The sequence below is a fragment of the Nerophis lumbriciformis genome, linkage group LG01, assembly GCF_033978685.3.
Source record: "Nerophis lumbriciformis linkage group LG01, RoL_Nlum_v2.1, whole genome shotgun sequence".
NCBI classification, from domain to species: domain Eukaryota; kingdom Metazoa; phylum Chordata; class Actinopteri; order Syngnathiformes; family Syngnathidae; genus Nerophis; species Nerophis lumbriciformis.
The window spans coordinates 14,041,368-14,067,269 of record NC_084548.2 but is presented as its reverse complement, the minus strand read 5'-3'; the positions used below and the strand labels follow the sequence as shown (position 1 = coordinate 14,067,269).

Here is a 25,902-nt window from a genome sequence, read left to right as displayed (position 1 = left end):
GGTCCCACCCCCCTATTTGAGAAGGACTGGTCTATACACTACTGCCATCTAACATCTTGGAATTGCAACTGCATGCAAAGTGTTAGGAATGCTCTTTGTGGAGGTCATGACCCAATTACCTGCAAAGTGCAGGTAATTGGGTATTTAATGTCTAGGACAGGGGTTGGCAACCTTTACCACTCTAAGAGCCATTTTGACCCGTTTCACAAATTCAAGAAAACAATGGGGGTCACAAAACTCTTTTGAAAATTAAAATGAAATAACACTGCATACAGTTTTTTTTTTAATTTGTGCTATGTATAAACCAGACACGCGGCCCGCGAGACGTTATTTCGCGAGTTCCGTATGAATGGCGCTTGACAGTGTCATACTTGCCAACCCTCCCAATTTTTCCAGGAGACTCCCAAAATTCAGGGCAACTATTCTCTCGAATGTCTGCTGATTTTCACCAAAACGACAATAATAAGGGCCTGCCGTGATGGCACTGTCTTTAGCGCCCTCTAAAGGCTGTATAAACAGCGTGCCAGCCCAGTCACATGTTGTATGCGGCTTCTGCAGACACACATAAGTGACTGCAATGCATACTTAGTCAACAGCCATACAGGTTACACTGAGGGTGGCCGCATAAAACAACTTTAACACTGTTACTAATATGCGCCACACTGTGAACCCACACCAAACAAGAATGACAAACACATTTCTGAAGAACATCCGCACCGTAACACAACATAAACACAACATAACAAATACCCAGAATCCCATGCAGCACTAACTCTTCCGGGCTACATTATACACATCAACCCCCCCTCCCCCCTTCCCCCTCCGTGCGTCGGTTGAGGTGGGCGGGGTTGGGGGGGCGGGGTTTGGTGGTAGCGGGGGTGTATAATGTAGCCCAGAAGAGTTAGTGCTGCATGGGATTCTGGGTATTTGTTCTGTTATGTTTATGTTGTATTACGGTGCTGATGTTCTCCAGAAATGTGTTTGTCATTCTTGTTTGGTGTGGGTTCACAGTGTGGTGCATATTAGTAACAGTATTAAAGCTGTTTTATACGGCCACCCTCAGTGTGACCTGTATGGCTGTTGACCAAGTATGCCTTGCAGTCACTTAAGTGTGAAGGGCAGAGCCTGCATACAACATGTGACTGGGCCAGCACGCAGATAGTGTAAAATCGGACGCTAAAGGCACGCCCTTCTTATTGTTGCCCCGGGAGATTTTCGGGAGAGGCACTGAAATTCGGAAGTCTCCAGGAAAAATTGGGAGGGTCAGCAAGTATGCAGCTGAGCCGCATCAGAGTGATCAAAGAGCCGCATGCGGCTCCGGAGCCGCGGGTTGCCGACCCCTGGTCTAGGAGGTCCAAAAATCTAAGGTAGAGTGCAACATGGACATGCACAAAGCAAGCACAATGAAGACGTGCAAGAAAAATAACTAAAGATAGCTAACGTGAAAGAAATACAAAACAAAAAGTGACAAATGGCACAAACCATGAACGATCCTCTGAACACCAAACATTTGGAATGATCCCACACGCAACAGAGAAAAAGAGACTGGCTTAAATAGCCCTCCAGCGCCAGGTGAGACAATCAATGCAAACAAGCCGCAGGTGAGGAGGGAAGCGCTCGGAAAGAGAGTAAAGCTTGTGCAAACAAAATACAAACAAAATAGGAAGCAGATCCAAAATAAGAGCGTAAAACAAAACGTGAAGTCAAAAACCCAAGAAAAACACCCAAAAACTAACAACAAAGAATGGCCTGGCCTTACAGGTTGTAACAAAAAAAAGCCTACTATATATGCAAATGTAATAAGACAACAAGATATAACATATGACAGCACAGTTATCATAATTAGCTCATTTTTTAAATGTTATATTAAATTTTTTTTTTTTTTTTTTAACATTCCCATAATTTTAATGAGGCATGCCACATAACAAATGTGTCTCACTACATCATTTTATTGTAGCCTGACACATAATTGTATTGTGGCCTGTCCAATCATTTTACCGTTGCACGCTACATAATTCTAATGTGGCCTGTTGCATCATTTATGTGGCCCTCCACATCAGTTAAAGTGGCACGACATGTCATTTTATGTGGCCCGCCAATTAATTTTACGTGGCCCACTATGTCATATATGTGACCTGGAAATAAAAAAACACTTTCTGGTTAAATGTACGTTCTACACTTTAAAATTATGTCAAGTTATCCATCAATCTGTGAAATATATATAAATCAAAAACAGTTGCAATTTATATTAATATATATTCACTCTTACATGTGGCCCTTTGAAGACAGCGATAATTGTGATGAGGCCCTTAATAGAAAATAGTTTGACACCCCTGCTGTACAGTATGGGGAAAAAAATGGATTTGACCTGTGTCCTAAACTCCTGAACTTTTACACCATATTCTCATTTATTGAGATGTGAGAGGAAGAACTGCTTGCAAGAGCAAATTGATCACTTTAAAGAGAAGTTTAAAGGACTCGACTCGTTCGTGACGATCTCATCTCTACCAGGCACAGACCTGCGACCCACCAGTTGAGAATCACTGATCTAAAGAATGCATCCATCCATATTCTACCGCTTGTCCCTGGAGCCTATCCCATCGCAGGGCCAACACAGATAGGCAGATAACATTCACACTCACATTCACACACTAGGGCCAATTTTAATGTTGCCAATCAACCTATCCCCAAGCGCATGTATTTGGGGGTGGGAGGAAAACAAGGTACCTGGAGGGAACCCACGCAGAACATGCAAACTCCACACAGAAAGACCCCGAACCCAGGGATCAAACTCATGCCCTTTGTGTTGTGAGGCACACGCACTAATCCCTGTGCTACCCAAATCTAAAGAATTAATAAACAAATTTAATTGTCTTTGGCTCTATTGCGGTCCTTTGTAAACCACTTAGCTCTTGCAGAAGAGACAAAACGCAGAAGAGAAGATTGACGGTGCTGACGAGAACAAACTGCATGAAGTGGATGGAAGGGCTGATTTTGGAGAGAGTGGGAATCATTATGAGGAGGGCTACAAGTGGCTACGAGATCTTAGTATTAGCCATATAAAGGTTATGGGAACAAAAAACATGAGAAGCACTGATTAATACCTTTAAAATGTGAATAAAGGGGTTTGGAGGATGCATAAACACTGGAGGCACGTACAGTATATGGCTATGGCTACGAAGAAAAGTGTGATAAGAACCATAGAAACAGAAATTTGACTTATTAAATGATGTCAACTCTTACGAATTCTGGCAGGACCTATACGAATATCACTCAACACTTTCCTGTTCCTTCTCCACTATGTGTCTTTCACAAGGTTTTACTTTATTTTAGTTGAATTCAACAATACAATAATCCTATTAGGTACATAAAAGTAGACTGGGCCTTCACTCATATCCGTGTCAGCATAAGTTCTGAACGTACGCTTGGTCTTTACTTGTCATCTCATATCTCCACTGCACCTCAGTCAACCTGCTTCCAACCCAGCAACCAGCCAACCAACCAGTACAAGCCTGTTGCTAGGGCAACGGACGTCTAGGGGATACTTCTTTTGTTTCTCACACCTCCTTCATCCTTCTCTCCATCCTTTTCCCACCCTGAGTTGTTCTTCTACCATTCAGTGCGCGACCACCGTGCTAATCAACATACTGCTAGGTGTGTCTGTTTAGGGTTAGGGTATGTCTCGTTCTTCTCTTGTTGCACTTTTTCCTCCCTCTCTACTGGATGTTGGATGTTTAAAAGACAGACGTGTTCCTACAGCACCATCTATTTTGTTCGTTAGAAAAATACAAAAACTGTTGAATTGGACTCCAAGCTAAGAGCAATCGCAAATAATGTACATTAATGTGCATTGAAGCTGTGAATGTTGCAGGGCTTATTGTGTGTGTGTGTGTGTGTGTTGTGTGTTTATGGCAGACCATCTACTAGGCAGATTGCATCATTGGCTATGCATAAACTATTCAAATGACAAAAGTATGACCTCACAAATGCAGAGAGGGTTTGTTACTGTGTCTGTGCTGCCCTCTAGTGTTCAAAAAGCAACACAGTGTCTTACAGTCTTGCCAATGACTAGAATGAAACGTTATATGACCTACCTGGGTCATTAAAACACACTGAAAATTAGATTACCAGATGGTGCTGTTTTCTTTCTATATACAGTATTTTATATTGAATACATGAGCAGTGATTCAGTTGCAAAAATATTACAGTAGCACCTCAATTTAGGAGGTGAATTAGTTTTGTGACAGAGCTTTTAACTCAAAACACTAGTATCTCAAGTCAAAGCTGACCATTGAAATTCATTTAAAATCAATGCAACTGGTGTTTGCCCTCTAAGCCTCAAAAAACAGCACCATTTTAACATGTAACATGCCTTTTGAAAAGAGAAACAAACTTTTAGATCAGAAATATTGTATGAAAACCAATCTAATAGAATGTACTACTAACAACATGTACATTACTACTTTGGAGAGCAGACTTCTAAGGTATCTCATTTGAGCTGCTTCTCCGTCAAACAAACCATTAGCAGTTTTTCTATATTTTCCTGGATAAATGTCCGCCATTTACTATATTGATATATTTGGCTGGCGTTAGACTCATACTGCTTCAGTATAGTGCAGACTAGCAGTGATATGCTTGTACTACTTTGCCAAGTTGGCGACACGCTCTGTCATGTTTTTGATGATTTATTTTTGTGATCCAATGAATATCATCCACTTCTTCTTCCCAGCACTGTCTCTCACTTTCTTTCTTCATGGTTAGAAAGACAACGTTAAAGTTAATGCCAGCATGTTAAAGTTAAAGTTAAAGTACCAATGATTGTCACACACACACTAGGTGTGGCGAAATTATTCTCTGCATTTGACCCATCACCCTTGATCACCCCTGGGAGGTGAGGGGAGCAGTGGGCAGCAGCGTTGGCCGCGCCCGGGAATAATTTTTTGGTGTTTTAACCCCCAATTCCAACCCTTGATGCTGAGTGCCAAGCAGGGAGGTAATGGGTCCCATTTTTTTATAGTCTTTGGTATGACTCGGCCGGGGTTTGAACTCGCAACATACCGATCTCAGGGCGGACACTCTAACCACTAGGCCACTGAGTAGGTTTATCGCCAGCATGTAAGACCAATTGATCTTACTGAGTCCACTGTGACATTTGCTATGCCCACTAATGGCGGGGATACTTATACTGTAACTCATATTTGTGCTTGCAACTTAATGTCCACCCTGAGATCGGTAGGTTGTGAGTTCAAACCCCAGCCGAGTCATACCAAAGACTATAAAAATGGGACCCATTACCTCCCTGCTGGCACTCAGCATCAAAGGTTGGAATTGGGGGTTAAATCACCAAAAATGATTTTGGGCGCGGCCCCGCTGCTTCCCACTGCTCCCCTCACCTCCCAGGGGGTGAACAAGGGGATGGGTCAAATGTAGGGCTGCAACAACTAATCGATTAAATCGATTAAAATCGATTATAAAAATAGTTGGCGATTAATTTAGTCATCGATTCGTTGGATCTATGCTATGCGCATGCGCAACGGCTCCTATTTTTTTTTTCTTCTTTTTTTTTTAATAAACCTTTATTTATAAACTGCACATTTACAAACAGCTGAGAAACAATAATCAAAATAAGTATAGTGCCAGTATGCTGGGTTTTTTTTCAATAAAATACGGGAAAGGATAGAAATGTAGTTTGTGTCTTTTATCCAATTATTAGTTGATTAATCGAAGTAATAATCGACAGATTAATCGATTATCAAATTAGTTGTTAGTTGCAGCCCTAGTCAAATGCAGAGGACAAATTTCCCCACACCTATAGTGTGTGTGTGACAATCATTGATACTTTAACTTTAACTTGAGGTACCACTGTATATAAACGTGTCTCATAATCCTTAGTGTGTCCATGTGATGTGCCTAGTTGTCCAAACAGCGTAGTGGACACATGTAATATGAAAAATATTACTACCATATTTTACGGACCATAGGGGGCACCGGATTGTAAGGCGCACTGCCGATGAATGGTATATTTTTTATCTTTTTTTCATATATAAGGCGCACCGGATTATAGGGCGCATTAAAGGAGTGATATTAGTTTTATTTTTTCTCAACGAAAACACTTCCTTGTGGTCTACATAACATGTAATGGTGTTTCTTTGGTCAAAATGTTGCATAGATTATGTTTTACAGATCATCTTCAAGCCGCTTTTTGACAGTCGCTTCCAGATGCCCCGTTTTTTGGGCGGCCTTATTTACGAGGCTCACCTTCAGCAGCGTCTTCTCCCCGTCATCTTTGTTGTAGCGGTGTAGCGTGCAAGGTCGGGAGTGGAAGAAGTGTCAAAAGATGCAGCTAACCGTTTTAATGACATTCATACTTTACGTCAATCAATAACGGAGCAGCATCTTCTCATCTGGAAACAACAACACCAGAAATGTGCGCGGTAAAAAAAACGTCCGACCGGAACTCTGTAATAACTAAAGTTCCTTGGGTGAATAATGTAAACTCACTACACCGGTATGTTTTAGCGCTTTCATGGCGAGTTTACTGGCAGATATAAGTAAGAACTTTACACTACTTTATATTAGAAATGGCAACAGCGGAGGATGAATGTCCCATAACAAAAAGATAGAGAAGAAGAAGAAGCTTATCGACTACGGTGTCGATACGGACTGCGCGCGCAATTTTTCAGGATTTATGCAGATCCCAAATACAGATCAGCAAGTACCAGAAGGTAAGAAAAGTTGCTTTTGCATAATATTGTAAAACAAAACGCCAGATATGTCTTACCTTATACAAACGCCATAATAATACTTGTATGTTCCATCCATCCATTTTCTACCGCTTATTCCCTTTTGGGGTCGCGGGGGGCGCTGGAGCCTATCTCAGCTACAATCGGGCGGAAGGCGGGGTACACCCTGGACAAGTCGTCACCTCATCACAGGGCCAACACAGATAGACAGACAACAGTCACACTCACATTCACACACTAGGGCCAATTTAGTGTTGCCAATCAACCTATCCCCAGGTGCATGTCTTTGGAGGTGGGAGGAAGCCGGAGTACCCGGAGGGAACCCACGCAGTCACGGGGAGAACATGCAAACTCCACACAGAAAGATCCCGAGCCCGGGATTGAACCCAAGACTACTCAGGACCTTCGTATTGTGAGGCAGATGCACTAACCCCTCATCCACCGTGCTGCCCTACTTGTATGTTGAAGCCCATCAAACGGTGCAGCCTACACTTATCTCTTATGTTTGACTGCCATCTACTGGTCACACTTATCATTACACCATATACCAAATAAAATTGCTTCGAGGTGGATAAGCTCAACCAAACTTATAATTTACATTAGGCGCACCGGGTTATTAGGCGCACTGTCGAGTTTTGAGGAAAAAAAAGGATTTTAAGTGAGCCTTATAGTCCGAAAAATACGGTAAGTTGAATAAATTCGACTTAGCAACAAGCGACATCGCCAGAAAAAAATCCTTTTACAATAACACAAACAGTTTAATTAAAACATTATTAGAAGATAAATTGTGACAGTCCACATTTTGTTTGGAAATAGTGTACTGCTGAGTGTCCGCACCACAGTAGCTAATGTCACCAATGTGGTTGTGTGTACGTGCGTGTGTTTCAATTGTGTTGGCTATCTCTCATGAATGTTTGTCATTCTTTGTATTCCTGCCAGAAGACGTAGGCAAGAAGAGAATGAGGTAAAAGGTGAACATTGTTGTGTGGCAGCAAGTACACAAATGTAAATAATAATCATATCTAGAAAGGAATACAGTCTTCCAGGGAAAGAATCATGTCGAGACAAGTTACCTGTGAGGATGTTCTCAGCCATGACTTTGACCTGCACCTCCAGAGAGTGCTGAGAGGTGAACGTGATCTCAGCGGTGGCGTGGGCGACCTCCCCAATGAACATCGGGTACAAGAACTCCGTCTTTTCCACCCGCACCAACGCTGCCATACAGCGGTCCTAGAGACGACATGTACAGTATTAAGTACACTCAAAGTTCAATATGATGCGGCCGTTGGGGTGCTATAAAAAAAAATCACGTTATTCCCGAGATTGCGTTATACAGAACTCCTTATTTTTTTCCGATAAAGAAAAAAAAAAGTTATTCACGCTGCTGCTTGTTCACACTGCTGTTGGTTCAGCTGTCCTACTTCGTACTCCATTATTGTCGTCAAAGCTAAGTGCTAACTTTGTATTTTGTGTGCTTCTAGATCAGGGGTCGGCAACCCGCGGCTCCGGAGCCGCATGCAGCTCTTTGATCACTCTGATGCGGCTCAGCTGCATACTTGCCGACCCCCCCGATTTTCCCGAGAGACGTCCGGATTTCAGTGCCTCTCGCAGAAAACTCCCAGGATTAGTATTCTGATTTTCACCCTTACAATAATAATAAGGGCGTGCCATGATGGTACAGCATTTATCGACCTCTACAATCTGTATACACAGCGTGCCAGCCCAGTCTCTTGTTGTTTGCATCTTCTGCTTGCACACGTAAGTGACAGCAATGCATACTTGGTCAACAGGTGGCCATATAAAACAACTTTAACACTCTTACTAATAATGCACCACACTTTGAACCAAAACCAAACAAGAATGACAAACACATTTCGGGAGAACATCTGCACCTTAACACAACATAAACACAACAGAACAAATACCCAGAATCCCATGCAGCCCTGACTCTTCCGGGCTACATTATACACCCCTGCGACCAGCAAACCCCGCCCCCACCCCAACCCTGCTCCCTCACACATCAACCCCCCCTCTGTCCGTGGTTGAGGTGGGCGGGGTTTGGTAGCGGGGGTTTATAATGTAGCCCGGAAGAGTTAGGGCTGCATGGGATTCTGGGTATTTGTTCTGTTGTGTTTATGTTGTGTTACGGTGCAGATGTTCTCCCGAAATGTGTTTGTCATTCTTGTTTGGTGTGGTTTCACAGTGTGGCGCATTATTAGTAAGAGTGTTAAAGTTTTTTATACCGCCACCGTCAGTGTAACCTGTGTGGTTGTTGACCAAGTATGCCTTGCTGTCACTTACGTGAGCATGCAGAAACCCAATACAACGTGTGACTGGGCCGGCACGCTGGTTGTAGTGGGCGCTAAATGCTGTACCATCACGGCATGTTCGAGAGAACAAATGCCCTGAAATTCGTAATGTGCCGGATAAATCGGGAGGGTCTGACAAGTATGACGCTGTCAAGCGCCATTCATTTAAACCCGTGGGCCGCACTAACAATCAATTTTAATATTAAGGTGTGGGCCGCGTGTCTGAGACCCTTGGTTTATACATAGCACAAAGCAAAAAAAAAACTTTGTATGCAGTGTTATTTCATTTTAAATTTTAAAAGATTTTTGTGGCTCCCATTGTTTTCTTTAATTTGTGAAACTGGTCAAAATGGCTCTTTGACTGGTAAAGGTTGCCGACCCCTGTTCGAGATATTTCATAGCCTTATTTACTATTCTTTATATATTTGAATTAGGACAGTACATATTAATCAACATGTCAGCAACCTGTCATAAGGCAGGTTGAAATACACGAACGCATAGACACTATGGACACAATAGACAAACATTAACACCACAGGTACAAATAATCTGACCTTTAAAAGACATAGTCCAAGGAGAGGTTAATCTATGGAAGCATGACTGGTTTGACTTCAACCGATTTTTTTAGGACCCTTTTAAATGTCAGGGAGGTCCCACAGGTTTCTTATGTGCTCCGGTAAAGTATTCCATAATGTTAGTGCTCCGGTTCTGACTCCAATGTTGTTGTTTTTATATTTAAAATCCATTTAATGGTGGAAGAGCATGTCCAGTTAGAACAGGGGTGTCAAACATACGGCCGGGTTTTATCCGGCCCGCGGGATGAGTTTGCGAAGTATAAAAATGAGCCAACATTTTTGAATGAAAGAAACTGCTATTCTAAATGTGTCCACTAGATGTCACAATAGCAATTCTTTGTATCTTTGTAGATTATGCTACATATGTAAAACAAAAATAAACCACATGTTAGCGCACCATCCATCCATCCATTTTCTACCGCTTATTTCCTTCGGGGTCGCGGCCAGTCGAGGGAAAATGAGCAAACTACATAAATAACATCCTGTAATTTGATTTTGATATTATTTTTTTATCTTGATAGATTGAAAATTAACACCGATGAGTTGACTGATGAACATGATTTACATCATCACATAATTTATTCAGAAAGTATAAATAACGACAAATAAAGATAGAGTACTATTAACAGTTAAGTGTAAAAAAAAAACAACATTATGATTTGTACATTTTCAGAATGTGTTTGTTCTATTTTTAAACAAAGAAAACAATCTGAAGTTGTCTTTATTTTTAAGTTATTGTGCCGTGATTTTACCAGTCCGGCCCACTTGAGAGTAGATTTTTCTACATGTGGCCCCCGATCTAAAATGAGTTTGACACCCCTGATTTAGAACTTTGAAAAATAACAGAAGCATCCAGAAACTTCTGATAGCTCTCAAAATGTAAACTATTATACTTACTTACAATGTTATAATAATGATAATGCAGGTGCTTCCTGTATAGAGTTTTAAGTGTTTTCTTAAACAGAGACTTGAGTGGCTTCAAAGATGTGGGGGACCAAGTCGTGTGGCAATAGTTAATGTGACCAAATATCATAGTATGCATATAAACTTTTACAGACTACTGCCAAGTCTGGTTTTATATGTTTAAAGTTTGCCAAGTTGAATTTATCAATGTTAGTTATTTTTTTAACATGGTCTATGAAAGTTAAGAGTGAATCAAAGATTACTCTGAGATATTTAAATTGTTGTACAATCTCTAAATGCTGTCCATTGACCAGAACAGATGGCTGCTCACCCCCTGCTGGCTGACGTGAGAAGATCACACAGACGGTTCTCCAACACATTTCGTAGTCTTATCAAATTTAGAAAGCACTTGCCCTCTTTGGTTCACCGCTTCACTTTCAGCTAGCTAGCTAGCTGTTAAACTAGCGGAGCTAACCTAGCCCCCGTCTGAATGAGCTGTATTGAGCTAAGTGGCCCAGTTTGTAGCAGCCCTAAATGGCCTACAAGCTACGGGGAGCTGTCTAAGACGCATTACAGATTTAGCATGTTAGCTGGTCTTACACCCCGGTCTACCCGCCACCACACCGCGATGTAAACGGGCTTATCCAACACAAGGCATCACTATCAATTACCACAGAAGGGGAAGAAACATGACTAGTTAAGATCTGAAGAGGATGTCTGGTACCATGATGTCTGCAACAGATACATCTTTTGTCCTTTGGGTCCTTTAATTATGAGTTTAAATAACCGGATGATGAATGTATTATAGTTTCTATAGGAATTGTATGGAATGGAATGGAATGGCACAGTATTTGATTGAAACAGGTGTGTACTGTATGTTGCATGTCACATCTGCAGGAAGAAGCAAAAAGGTAAGACATCATCAGAATGTTGTTGAAGGTGAGACAAGGATCAAATGATGCAATTCCAACCAGGGTTAGTTCACTGGGTGAAAGGTGAAACAAAACAAAACAAAACAAAACAAAACAAGAGGTTTCAGGCAAGACGAACACGGTAGTATAAAATGTTAATTTCTTTAGGTCAAAGTAAAATATTAACTTACAAAACAATAATAATAATAATAATAATAACTTGGATTTATATAGCGCTTTTCTAAGTACCCAAAGACGCTTTACATGTAGAACCCATCAATCATTCACACCTGGTGGTGGTAAGCTACTTTCATAGCCACAGCTGCCCTGGGGTAGACTGACGGAAGCGTGGCTGCAATTTGCGCCAACGGCCCCTCCGACCACCACCTATCATTCAATTCACCGGTGTGAGTGGCACCGGGGGCAAAGGGTGAAGTGTCCCGCCCAAGGACACAACGGCAGCGATTTTATTTTTTTATTTTTTTTAAATTTTTGGATGGTAAGAGGCGGGGAGCGAACCTGCAACCCTCAGGTTTCTGGCACGGTTGCTCTACCCACTACGCCATGCCGCCCCTAAAACGGACTACTGTCGAAATTGGACGTACTTGAAAGTAGTCAAAGTAGAGCTTGTATAGCAGCAGTGTACAGTAGTGCCTCAATTTACTATCTTAAATGGTTCTGTGCTCTTAACTCAAAACACATGTGTCTGAAATCAAAGTATATCATTGAAATTAACTGTAATTAATGTCATTGGTTCTCGCCCCCCCTTTCCCCTCCTTCATAAAACTGCTATGGTAGTTTTATGAAGTAATGTAATAATAATAATGTGCAGCATTTACTTTGGCCAGTGGAATTCTCCTTCCAGCTGCTTCTCCATCTCCATATACAGGTAAAAGCCAGTAAATTAGAATATTTTGAAAAACTTGATTTATTTCAGTAATTGCATTCAAAAGGTGTAACTTGTACATTATATTTATTCATTGCACACAGACTGATGCATTCAAATGTTTATTTCATTTAATTTTGATGATTTGAAGTGGCAACAAATGAAAATCCAAAATTCCGTGTGTCACAAAATTAGAATATTGTGTAAGGCTAATACAAAAAAGGGATTTTTAGAAATGTTGGCCAACTGAAAAGTATGAAAATGAAAAATATGAGCATGTACAATACTCAATACTTGGTTGGAGCTCCTTTTGCCTCAATTACTGCGTTAATGCGGCGTGGCATGGAGTCGATGAGTTTCTGGCACTGCTCAGGTGTTATGAGAGCCCAGGTTGCTCTGATAGTGGCCTTCAACTCTTCTGCGTTTTTGGGTCTGGCATTCTGCATCTTCCTTTTCACAATACCCCACAGATTTTCTATGGGGCTAAGGTCAGGGGAGTTGGCGGGCCAATTTAGAACAGAAATACCATGGTCCGTAAACCAGGCACGGGTAGATTTTGCGCTGTGTGCAGGCGCCAAGTCCTGTTGGAACTTGAAATCTCCATCTCCATAGAGCAGGTCAGCAGCAGGAAGCATGAAGTGCTCTAAAACTTGCTGGTAGACGGCTGCGTTGACCCTGGATCTCAGGAAACAGAGTGGACCGACACCAGCAGATGACATGGCACCCCAAACCATCACTGATGGTGGAAACTTTACACTAGACTTCAGGCAACGTGGATCCTGTGCCTCTCCTGTCTTCCTCCAGACTCTGGGACCTCGATTTCCAAAGGAAATGCAAAATTTGCATGGTTGGGTGATGGTTTGGGGTGCCATGTCATCTGCTGGTGTCGGTCCACTCTGTTTCCTGAGATCCAGGGTCAACGCAGCCGTCTACCAGCAAGTTTTAGAGCACTTCATGCTTCCTGCTGCTGACCTGCTCTATGGAGATGGAGATTTCAAGTTCCAACAGGACTTGGCGCCTGCACACAGCGCAAAATCTACCCATGCCTGGTTTACGGACCATGGTATTTCTGTTCTAAATTGGCCCGCCAACTCCCCTGACCTTAGCCCCATAGAAAATCTGTGGGGTATTGTGAAAAGGAAGATGCAGAATGCCAGACCCAAAAACGCAGAAGAGTTGAAGGCCACTATCAGAGCAACCTGGGCTCTCATAACACCTGAGCAGTGCCAGAAACTCATCGACTCCATGCCACGCCGCATTAACGCAGTAATTGAGGCAAAAGGAGCTCCAACCAAGTATTGAGTATTGTACATGCTCATATTTTTCATTTTCATACTTTTCAGTTGGCCAACATTTCTAAAAATCCCTTTTTTGTATTAGCCTTAAGTAATATTCTAATTTTGTGACACACGGAATTTTGGATTTTCATTTGTTGCCACTTCAAATCATCAAAATTAAATGAAATAAACATTTGAATGCATCAGTCTGTGTGCAATGAATAAATATAATGTACAAGTTACACCTTTTGAATGCAATTACTGAAATAAATCAAGTTTTTCAAAATATTCTAATTTACTGGCTTTTACCTGTATATATACATATATACAAACGTTTGTATATATATACACACACACTCACACACACACACACACACACACACACACACACACACACACACACACACACACACACACACACACATATATATATTATCGGCCGATAAATGCTTTAAAATGTAATATCGGAAATTATCGGCATCGATTTTTTCGTTATCAGTATCGTGTTTTTTTGTATTGTTATTTTTGTATTAAATCAACATAAAAAAACACAAGATACACTTACAATTAGTGCACCAACCCAAAAAAACTCCCATTCACACAAAAGGGTTGTTTCTTTCTGTTATTAATATTCTGGTTCCTACATTATATATCAATATATATCAATACAGTCTGCAAGGGATACAGTCCGTAAGCGCACATAATTGTGCATGCTGCTGGTCCACTAATAGTACTAACCTTTAACAGTTAATTTAACTCATTTTCATTCATTACTAGTTTCTATGTAACTGTTTTTATATTGTTTTACTTACTTTTTTATTCAAGAAAATGTTTTTAATTTATTTATCTTATTTTATTTTATTTATTTTTTTAAAAAGGACCTTATCTTCACCATACCTGGTTGTCCAAATTAGGCATAATAATGTGTTAATTCCACGACTGTATACATCGGTATCGGTTGATATCGGTATCGGTTGATATCGGTATCGGTAATTAAAGAGTTGGACAATATCGGAATATCGGATATCGGCAAAAAGCCATTATCGGACATCCCTAATATATATATATATATATATATATATATATATATATATATATATATATATATATATATATATATATATATATATATATATATATATATATATATATATATATATATATATATATATATTAGAGATACACGGTTTGCGGGCACAACCGCGGAGTCCGCGGATTATCCGCGGATCGGGCGGATGAAATTTAAAAAAATTAGATTTTATCCGCGGGTCGGGTCGGGTCGGGTCGGGCGGTTGAAATAAAAAAAAATTAGATTTTAAATAGATTCAGGCGGGTGGCAGTTAAACCAATTCGGAAATATATATACATAGTTAAATGTTGTTACCCACATACGAAAAACGAGCAGGCACCTGCTGCATATGCCACAACAGAAGAAAAAAAAAAAAAGAGATGGACACTTTTACGGAGCGGAGAAGGCCCCCGACGCCTCGCCGGGGTCCGGGACCGAGGCCCCTTCCCCCGAGAGGGCCCCACCGGGAGCCGCAGCTGAGGCGATCCGCGAGAAGGGCCCGACGCACGTCCAGGGTCACCACCGCGCCCACCGCACCGACACCCCGCCTCGTCCGCCTTCGCCACGGCCGGCGTCACGCGCAGCAGGTAAGCAGCTTACCTGCCCGCCACCCCCGTGGCCGGGGGCTCGTAACAGGGGGAACTCCGCGCGCTCCGCCCGCGCAGCTTACCTGCCCGCCACCCCTGTTGCCGGGGGCGCGTAACAGGGGTCACTCCGCGCGCAGTGCGCTCACGAAAGGGGTGGGGCTCACCCTGGTTGATATAGACAGCAGGACGGTGGCCATGGACGTCGGAACCCGCTAAGGAGTGTGTAACAACCCACCTGCCGAATCAACTAGCCCTGAAAATGGATGGCGCTGGAGCGTTGGGCCCATACCCGACCGTCGCCGGCAGCGAGACGCGCTTGGAGGTGCGCTCAGCGCGGCTCCCATATGATTGCGCACTGGTGTGCGTCTGGGTCGTGACAGCGTGGCACGCGAATGTCTGTGCTGCATTGGATCAGTCTCCTTTCTTTAACAGGCAAAAGCTTTATAACCTCACTAATGCCTTGCATCGTCTATATTAGATATATAACAACGGGCGGGTGCGGGCGGATGGCGGGCGGGTGCGGTTCTGATCAAATGTTACATCGGGTGGATGGCGGATGGTTGACGACTTTCTGATGCGGTTGCGGATGAAATAATTGCCTATCCGCGCATCTCTAATATATATAAATCCATGTTACTTTACATGCAGTCGGCTTTTGGCCCTCGACTAAATTTTTTCTGCCCAATGCAGTCCCAAGTCAAAACGTTTGGACACCCCTGGTCTACAGTATTTCCTTCCATTTAGTGCTTTGAGCCAGAAGTACAAGTGCTGTTTCGTGTTCTAGTCGTCCGTAGCGTTTCTACTCGTATGGATTCTTCATTCATCACTCCAAGCAACGTTTGTAAGTTTTACAACATAACTAAAACTATTCATACTTACTGAACCGTCTCATGTGTGATTTATGAAGGAGTGTTTTCCTGCATATTTGTAGGTTCTATTGTAATGTAATAAAGCTAGCGTTGTTAGCATTAGCTCAAATACTAACATGTTTACAAGTGTCTGTGTTAGTATTATTAACTTACAATGGCTTTCTTTTTGTATTGTTTCAGTTCCAGGAATTCCTCAGCAAATTTACCAAAACGTCACCTTGGAGCTATTGAGTCTGTTTAACTGACTATAGAGCTAGCTAGGGTCCATGATGATGACTTCTGTTTTGTTTGATCAGTCGTTTTACTGCCGTGTTACAGGCACTCTTTGGAAAAAATTAGGGTATGTAAATTAACATTTACAAAATATTTACGAGTAAATAACTAATTTCACAATGTATATATTTGCGGCTTAAAGTTTGGTGTGGCTAATGAATGAAAAAAAATGTTTTTCCATCTAAAATTTAGTGGGTGTGGTTACTATACTGGTGTGCTCTATAGTCCGGAAAATGTGCTAGAGGTGGTCGTATTTTCTCACCCCATTCTGTGTGTTGCAGTGTCGTGTGCTGACAATGCATCCGGCTTCCTCGATCATCTTCAAGATGTTGCCCCCGTGCACGTTGCCCACAATGTTGGCATCGTCGGGCCGCATTATCCTGCAGTAAAAACAAAAAGAGTTAGCTGCCTTGGAGGCTTTGATGCTGTTTTTTTTTCAATGCAGTACATATACTTGAATAATGGAATTGTATGAGGTCGGTAGCAGGCTTGAGAGGGAGAAAAAAAAATGTGTGCATGACAACCAAGTGATAAGAATGTGGCATAAAGGTCTGGCTGACAAAAAAAAAAAAAAATGAGATGAATGCAGTTGGAAGTTATCAGGAACTTTATCAGCTGTGATATGGAAAAGCACTACAGTGCTGCACACATGATGAAACATTATGCTAATGTGGTTTTGCGAAACAAAAAATGCTCTGATTTGTACTGTATGGCTGTGTTCACAAAAATGCAACAACAGAAAAAAAGTTACTGTGAGCACACTTTACTGCATTCACACTATAATTATACATATGATTACATTATATATGCATACATGCATAAATTAAGAACTTGATGGGGCAGCTTTCGTGTTTTATTACATGACGTAACTCAAATATTCCAAATATTTTTGCTGTGATGAGGTGGCGACTTGACCAGGGTGTACCCCGCCTCCCGCCCGAATGCAGCTGAGATAGGCTCCAGCGGCCCCCGCGACCCAAAAAAGGGACAAGCGGTAGAAAATGGATGGATGGCTATTCACCATCGTAGATGACACAAAAAGTAGGGGTCTCAAATTATTGTGTTAATTGCAATGAATTTGTATTCATATTTAGCGTGTTGTGTTTTTAATAGCGTTCATTTAATTGTATAGTAATCAGTGGCCTAGTGGTTAGAGTGTCCGCCCTCAGATCGGTAGGTCGTGAGTTCAAACCCCGGCCGAGTCATACCAAGGACGATAAAAACAATGGGACCCATTACCTCCCTACTTGGCACTCAGAATCAAGGGTTAGAATTGGGGGTTAAATCACCAAAAATGATTCCCGGGCGCGGCCACCGCTGCTGCTCACTGCTCCCCTCACCTCCCAGGGGGTGAGGGTGATGGGTCAAATGCAGAGGATAATCTCACCACACACAGACAATCATTGGTACTTTAACTTCACTCTCTAATGTTACACGTCACAATAATGTGTACACTACATTTACAGTCAATATATATATTCACATGTACAATGATGTGTACATTATACTTAAAATCAAAGTAAGGTACACTTACATGGAGGACAATGTTGTTTTAGTCTCTTGTGCGGTATAAATGGAATGCTTGCGTGTCTACCGGTGAACGAAAGGAAACCAAAACTCATTAGTAAATAATAGAGATGTCCGATAATATCGGCCGATAAATGCTTTAAAATGTAATATCGGAAATTATCGGTATGTTTTTTTTTTATTATCGGTATCGTTTTTTTGTTGTTGTTTTTTTTTAATTAAATCAACGTAAAAAACACAAGATACACTTACAATTAGTGCACCAACCCAAACAACCTCCCTCCCCCATTTACACTCATTCACACAAAAGGGTTGTTTCTTTCTGTTATTAATATTCTGGTTCCTACATTATATATCAATATATATCAATACAGTCTGCAAGGGATACAGTCCATAAGCACACATGATTGTGCGTGCTGCTGGTCCACTAATAGTACTAACCTTTAACAGTTAATTTTACTCATTTTCATTAATTACTAGTTTCTATGTAACTGTTTTTATATTGTTTTACTTTCTTTTTTATTCAAGAAAATGTTTTTAATTTATTTATCTTATTTTTTTAAGGACCTTATCTTCACCATACCTGGTTGTCCATATTAGGCATAATAATGTGTTAATTCCACGACTGTATATATCAGTATCGGTTGATATCTGTATCGGTTGATATCGGTATCAGGAATTAAAGAGTTGGACAATATCGGAATATCAGATATCGGCAAAAAGCCATTATCGGACATCCCTAGTAAATAACTTCATGTTCTGTCATTGAATATACTGTAACATTTATCGGGATTTCACAGCATTTAACAGTATTTTTTCATAGTAAAATCAAAATCTACTGTAACAATACAACACATGACTGTAAAAATGACATATATGTATTTCACAGCAATTAACTGTTATATCGCAGTAAAATACTGTAATCGTAGTCCTCTGTCACCACAAATTGCTGTGAAGATACACTGTATTGCCAAAAGTATTTGGCCACCCATCGAAATGATCAGAATCAGGTGTCCTAATCACTTGGCCCGGCCACAGGTGTTTAAAATCAAGCACTTAGGCATGGAGACTGTTTGTACAAACATTTGTGAAAGAATGGGCCGCTCTCAGTGATTTCCAGCGTGAAACTGTCATAGGATGCCACCTGTGCAACAAATCCAGTCGTGAAATTTCCTCGTTCCTAAATATTCCAAAGTCAAATGAATAAGAAAATGGAAGAAATTGGGAACAACAGCAACTCAGCCACGAAGCAGTAGGCCACGTAAACTGACAGAGAGGGGTCAGCGGATGCTGAAGCGCATAGTGCAAAGACTTTCTACACAGTCAGTTGCTACAGAGCTCCAAACTTCATGTGACCTTCCAATTAGCCCACGTACAGTACGCAGAGAGCTTCATGGAATGGGTTTTCATGGCCGAGCAGCGCCTCTAAGCCATACATCGCCAAGTCCAATGCCACTGGACTTTAGAGCAGTGGAGACGCGTTCTCTGAAGTGATGAATTACGCTTTTCCATCTGGCAAACTGACGGATGAGTCTGGGTTTGGAGGTTGCCAGGAGAACGATACATTTCGGACTGCATTGTGAAATTTGGTGGAGGAGGAATTATGGAGTAGGGTTGTTTTTCAGGAGTTGGGCTTGGCCCCTTAGTTCAAGTGAAAGGAACTTTGAATGATCCAGGATACCAAAACATTTTGGACAATTCCATGCTCCCAACTTTGTGGGAACAGTTTGGAGCGGGCCCCTTCCTCTTCCAACATGACTGTGCACCAGTGCACAAAGCAAGGTCCATAAAGACATGGATGACAGAGTCTGGTGTGGATGAACTTGACTGGCCTGCACAGAGTCCTGACCTGAACCCAATAGAAAACCTTTAGAATGAATTAGAACGGAGACTGAGAGCCAGGCCTTCTCGACCAACATCAGTGTGTGACTTTACCGATGCGCTTTTGGAAGAATGGTGGAAAATTCTTATAAACACACTCCGCAACCTTGTGGACAGCCTTCCCAGAAGAGTTGAAGCTGTAATAGCTGCAAAAGGTGGGCCCACATCATATTGAACCCTATGGGTTAGGAATGGGATGGCACTTCAAGTTCATATGTGAGTCAAGGGAGGTGGTCAAATACTTTTGGCAATATAGTGTAATTCACAAAAAATTACTGTAAATGTTACTACTGTACAAAAGCAAGGCCATTATTAGCCAGCAATTTGCTGTGAATTTACAATGAAAGTTTTTACAGTTTAAAGTTTAAAGGGGAACTGCACTTTTTGGGAGTTTTTCCCCAAAAAAGGGACAAGCGGTAGTCGTTTACAAACATTATGAGATACAACAACACATGTCTTTTTTTTTTAGGATTTTAAAGATGATAAAAAACGCTTGGAAGATGCGCCTAATGGGAGTCACCGTTTTAGCCTTCAAAGCCCTCTAAACAACTTTTTTTTTAAAGACTAGTAACATGCACTGTGCCTTAAATTAACAATGAGTCACAAAATCTTGTTTAATAAACCAATTAAAATAATTAAATACACATGCTGACGCCATTAGCATGTTGTTATTCTTCCCAGGAAGGTGAGTCAAAATAACGTTTACTGTCTGACTAACTTGTTTTTGTGAATGACCGAGGACAAAAAGTTGAAATGAGTCACAAGGTGTGTGTAGCAAAACCTCCACTTCTCCATTCATTCGTTCATTCTATGCAGCTTAACCAGTACAGGGAGTTTACTTGCATGATTCACGAGCATAAATGAGGAGTTTAAAAGAGTTCTTTGTGTGTGACACAGATAATGGACTACCTGCATAGTTCATATCTGAAGTCTTCTCTGCCGGGTGACACTACGTCCTCTTCATAGTGGGGAAATTTTCTTGGAGGCATGAAGCAACGCATCTTCCCAGCCTTGACCTTCTCCTTCTCTGTTTAACTCAGCCTTTAGATGTCTTCTATAGCTGAGATGTGATGCCCTGTACTGTAGCCATAACCACTTTTAACGATGACATTACCACCCCTCCCCCTCATCCCAACTGGTCGGACTGGATCAGAACCCTCCCACTGATGTGCAGATAAGACACCAGCTGATCAACAATAAGTGTGACAATTCAGATTAGCGCCATGTGCCACAGCTGACAAGCAGCCAAGGGACTCCCTCGAATGGCAGATGGTTACTATCAGGGGCCGGGGCATTCAATCGATCGCAACTGGACTGTTCAGTTTGCCTTAGAAGAAGTTTCACCTCTAATCCAAGTTGGTGTCATCAGATCATGCTCATAGACTTAGATTGTTCAGATCTAGTCTGTCAAACTGGTCAGATCTAATCTGTCAGATTGGTCAAATCCAGTCTGAGACTTTGATTAGTCAGATCTAGTTTCAGGCTAGATTGGTCAGATTCAGTCTTAGACTTTGATTAGTCAGAACTAGTCTTACTCTAGATTGGTCAGATCTCATCTGAGACTGGATTAGTCAGATTAAATCTGTCCAAACTAGGTCTAAAACTAGACCTAACCAATCTATGAGTACGTTATCACAGCAAGGCTATTCAACTACATAATGAAAAGGGCCGCAGTTTCAAGAGCCTATGATCTCAGGGGCCAGAAATCAAAATGTGGATGTTTCTATAATAAGTGCCGCCACAGGTTATATTCCTTTGAGACTATGTGTATTTAATAGTAGCACCACAGTCAGATCTAGTCCTAGACTAGATTGGTCAGATCCAGTCTTAGACTTTGATTAGTCAAATCTAGTCTCAGGCTAGATTGGTCAGATCCAGTCTTAGACTTTGATTAGTCAGATCTAGTTTCAGGCTAGATTGGTCAGATTCAGTCTTAGACTTTGATTAGTCAGAACTAGTCTTACTATAGATTGGTCAGATCTAATCTGAGACTGGATTAGTCAGATTAAATCTGTCCAAACTAGGTCCAAAACTAGACCTAACCAATCTATGAGTACGTTATCACCGGGGCTATTCAACTACATAATGAAAAGGGCTGCAGTTTCAAGAGCCTATGATCTCAGGGGCCAGACATCAAAATGTGGATGTTTCTATAATAAGTGCCGCCACAGGTTATAATCCTTTGAGACTATGTGTATTTAATAGTAGCACCACAGTCAGATATAGTCCTAGACTAGATTGGTCAGATCCAGTCTTAGACTTCGATTAGTCAGATCTAGTCTTATACTAGATTGGTCAAATCTAGTCTGAGACTGGATTAGTCAGATTAAATCTGTCCAAACTAGGTCTAAAACTAGACCTAACCAATCTATGAGTACGTTCTCACCGGGGCTATTCAACTACATAATGAAGAGGGCCGTAGTTTCAAGAGTCCAAGATCTCCTTTGAGACTGTGTGTACTTATTAGTAGCACTGCAGTCAGATCTAGTCCTAGACTAGATTGGTCAGATCCTGTTTTAGACTTCGATTAGTCAAATCTAGTTTTAGGCTAGATTGGTCACATCCAGTCTTAGACTTTGATTAGTCAGATCTAGTTTTATACTAGATTGGTCAAATCTAGTCTGAGACTGGATTAGTCAGATTAAATCTGCCCAAACTAGGTCTAAAACTAGACCTAACCAATCTATGAGTACGTTCACATCGGGGCTATTCAACTACATAATGAAGAGGGCCGTAGTTTCAAGAGTCCAAGATCTCCTTTGAGACTGTGTGTACTTATTAGTAGCACTGCAGTCAGATCTAGTCCAAGACTAGATTGGTCAGGTCCAGTCTTAGACTTTGATTAGTCAAATCTAGTCTTAGGCTAGATTGGTCACATCCAGTCTTAGACTTTGTTCAGTCAGATCTAGTCTTATACTAGATTGGTCAAATCTAGTCTGAGACTGGATTAGTCGGATTAAATCTGTCCAAGGCCCTGCGATGAGGTGGCGACTTGTCCAGGGTGTACGCCGCCTTCCGCCCGATTGTAGCTGAGATAGGCTGCAGCGCCCCCCCACGACCCCGAAGGGATTAAGCAGTAGAAAATGAATGGATGGATGGAAATCTGTCCAAACTAGGTCTAAAACTAGACCTAACCAATGTATGAGTACGTTTACACCGGGGCTATTCAACTACATAATGAAGAGGACTGCAGTTTCAAGAGTCCAAGATCTCCTTTGAGACTGTGTGTACTTATTAGTAGCACTGCAGTCAGATCTAGTCCTAGACTAGATTGGTCAGATCCAGTCTTAGACTTCGATTAGTCAAATCTAGTCTTAGGCTAGATTGGTCACATCCAGTCTTAGACTTTGTTCAGTCAGATCTAGTCTTATACTAGATTGGTCAAATCTAGTTTGAGACTGGATTCGTCAGATTATATCTGTCCAAGGCCCTGCGATGAGGTGGCGACTTGTCCAGGGTGTACCCCGCCTTCCGCCCGATTTTAGCTGAGATAGACTCCAGCGCCCCCCACGACCCCGAAGGGATTAAGCGGTAGAAAATGAATGGATGGATGGAAATCTGTCCAAACTAGGTCTAAAACTAGACCTAACCAATCTATGAGTACGTTCACACGGGGCTATTCAACTACATAATGAAGAGGGCCGCAGTTTCAAGAGCCCAAGATCTCCTTTGAGACTGTGTGTACTTATTAGTAGCACTGCAGTCAGATCTAGTCCTAGACTAGATTGGTCAGATTCAGTCTTCGACTTCGATTAGTCAAATCTAGTTTTAGACTAGATTGGTCAGATCCAGTCTTAGACTTTGATTAGTCAGATCTAGTCTTATACTAGATTGGTCAAATCTAGTCTGAGACTGGATTAGTCAGATTAAATCTGTCCAAGGCTCTGCGATGAGGTGGCGACTTGTCCAGGGTGTACGCCGCCTTCCGCCCGATTGTAGCTGAGATAGGCTCCAGCGCCCCCCCGCGACCCCGAAGGGATTAAGCAGTAGAAAATGAATGGATGGATGGAAATCTGTCCAAACTAGGTCTAAAACTAGACCTAACCAATATATGAGTACGTTTACACCGGGGCTATTCAACTACATAATGAAGAGGACTGCAGTTTCAAGAGTCCAAGATCTCCTTTGAGACTGTGTGTACTTATTAGTAGCACTGCAGTCAGATCTAGTCCTAGACTAGATTGGTCAGATTCAGTCTTCGACTTCGATTAGTCAAATCTAGTCTTAGACTAAATTGGTCAGATCCAGTCTTAGACTTTGATTAGTCAAATCTAGTCTTAGGCTAGACTGGTTACATCCAGTCTTAGACTTTGAATAGTCAGATCTAGTCTTATACTAGATTGGTCAGATCCAGTCTTAGACTTTGAATAGTCAGATCTAGTCTTATACTAGATTGGTCAGATCCAGTCTTAGACTTTGAATAGTCAGATCTAGTCGTATACTAGATTGGTCAGATCTAGTCTTAGACTGGATTGGTCGGATTAGATCTGTCCAAACTACGTCCACAACTAGACCTATCCAATCTATGAGCACGTTCACACCAGGGCTATTCAACTACATAATGAAGAGGGCCGCAGTTTCAAGAGCCCAAGATCTCAGGGGACAGACATCAAAATTCGGATGTTTCTTTAGAAAGTGCTTCCGCAGGTTATATTCCTTTGAGGCTGTTTCTCATTGTCCCATTGGGTTGAGTTTTTCCTTGCCCTGATGTGAGATCTGAGCCGAGGATGTCGTTGTGGCTTGTGCAGCCCTTTGAGACACTCTTGAATTAGGGCTATATAAGTAAACATTGATTAATTGATTGATTGATTAAGAGCCAAAAGAGCTAAAAAAAAATTAAAACACCTGCTTATTTAATAGTATTAGTAATTTGAATACTATTTTACTAATACGTATGTACACTTAATCTTTTAAAACATGTATGTTGAACAACTTCCTGTTTTAAACACACGGTACTGGATGGTTGTTGTAAACGTTATATTTGTCTCCATCTGTCGGTAAACACGAGTATGACAACACAACATGCTACTGTCTGGGACATGAAGCCGATATAAAGGCATTCATGTTATCGATGGTTATACTTTAGTACTATTTTCTAACTTAAATAATGGCACCACAATGATGCTACATTGCGTCATATACTTTTTTTTTTTCCCCAGTGACGTCATCACATACGACACGAGGACCCGAAGCGAAAGCTTCGTCGCGACAAAATACTTCCCGTTTCACGTTAGCTGTCAATGTTGAAACACAGTCGTACATAAATACGCGAAATACCTCAAATTTGACGTCAATGTGAATTTTGTCGGACAAATAAAGCAGATTAACCGCCTGCGTAAACCCGGCTCGTGACGTCAATGTGGCGACATGCCCCGGCATCACTGAGTTCCGCGTACATGTGATGAATATACGATCCCTTTTTTCTTTTTTTTAATAACACCGTTATTGTCATCGTACCTGCATAGTTGAAGGGCCGACGCGACGTCCGGAGCTTTCATCGCGGACATGATGCTGATGAGGATGTCCGCTTGTCGGCGTGCACTCCTGATGGGGGAGAGAAAAAAAGGAAAGGACATGTGTGACCTGTCTCAACATCCGGGACACTTCAGCATTCATTCAGTGCATAAAACAAGAAAAACAGGAAATATATCTTACGGGTGTAAATAAATGAGATGTATTGTTAGAACAAAGCCGGTAATGAACTACCTTAGATGTTTATTTAGTAACTGTCGGAGCCGACAACAGCCATTTTGCTTTGATCGCCCTTTGAACGAGGCGAGTCTGAGCCCTTGAACGCAATCTTCCCCATGTAGGTAGAGATACTGGCCACAGGAGAGCGGCAGAGACCACCTAAAAGGGATAAGACATCGGAAAAATTATATTTAAAATGATGATTATGAACTAATAAAATGCCATTTGCACATATAAAACAGAACATTCTCGCACTAGAATAAACAGTATTTTATCAATCAATCAATATTTATTTATATAGCCCTAAATCACAAGTATCTCAAAGGGCTGCACAAGCCACAACGACATCCTTGGTTCAGAGCCCACATAAGGGCAAGGAAAAACTCACAACCCAGTGGGAT

At 41.6% G+C, this 25,902-nt stretch overlaps 1 protein-coding gene across 2 annotated transcripts in view; it reads right to left on the bottom strand.

Annotated features, from left to right (window-relative positions):
• The window catches only part of acot7 (acyl-CoA thioesterase 7), a 115,677-nt gene extending 90,323 nt beyond the window's left edge, over positions 1 to 25,354 (bottom strand). The window contains exons 1-3 of one of the 2 annotated variants that reach the window (XM_061975694.1): positions 25,268 to 25,354; positions 16,665 to 16,782; positions 7,817 to 7,973 (exon numbers count right to left, since the gene is read on the bottom strand). In XM_061975694.1, coding sequence (XP_061831678.1) covers positions 7,817 to 7,973; positions 16,665 to 16,782; positions 25,268 to 25,317 — 325 coding nt within the window. In that variant the 5' untranslated portion in view covers positions 25,318 to 25,354. Of the gene's footprint in view, positions 1 to 7,816; positions 7,974 to 16,664; positions 16,783 to 20,719; positions 20,914 to 25,267 lie in introns of those variants that run through there. The other variant, XM_061975684.1, reaches the window with a different exon arrangement.
• Between the last annotated feature and the right edge of the window lie 548 nt (positions 25,355 to 25,902).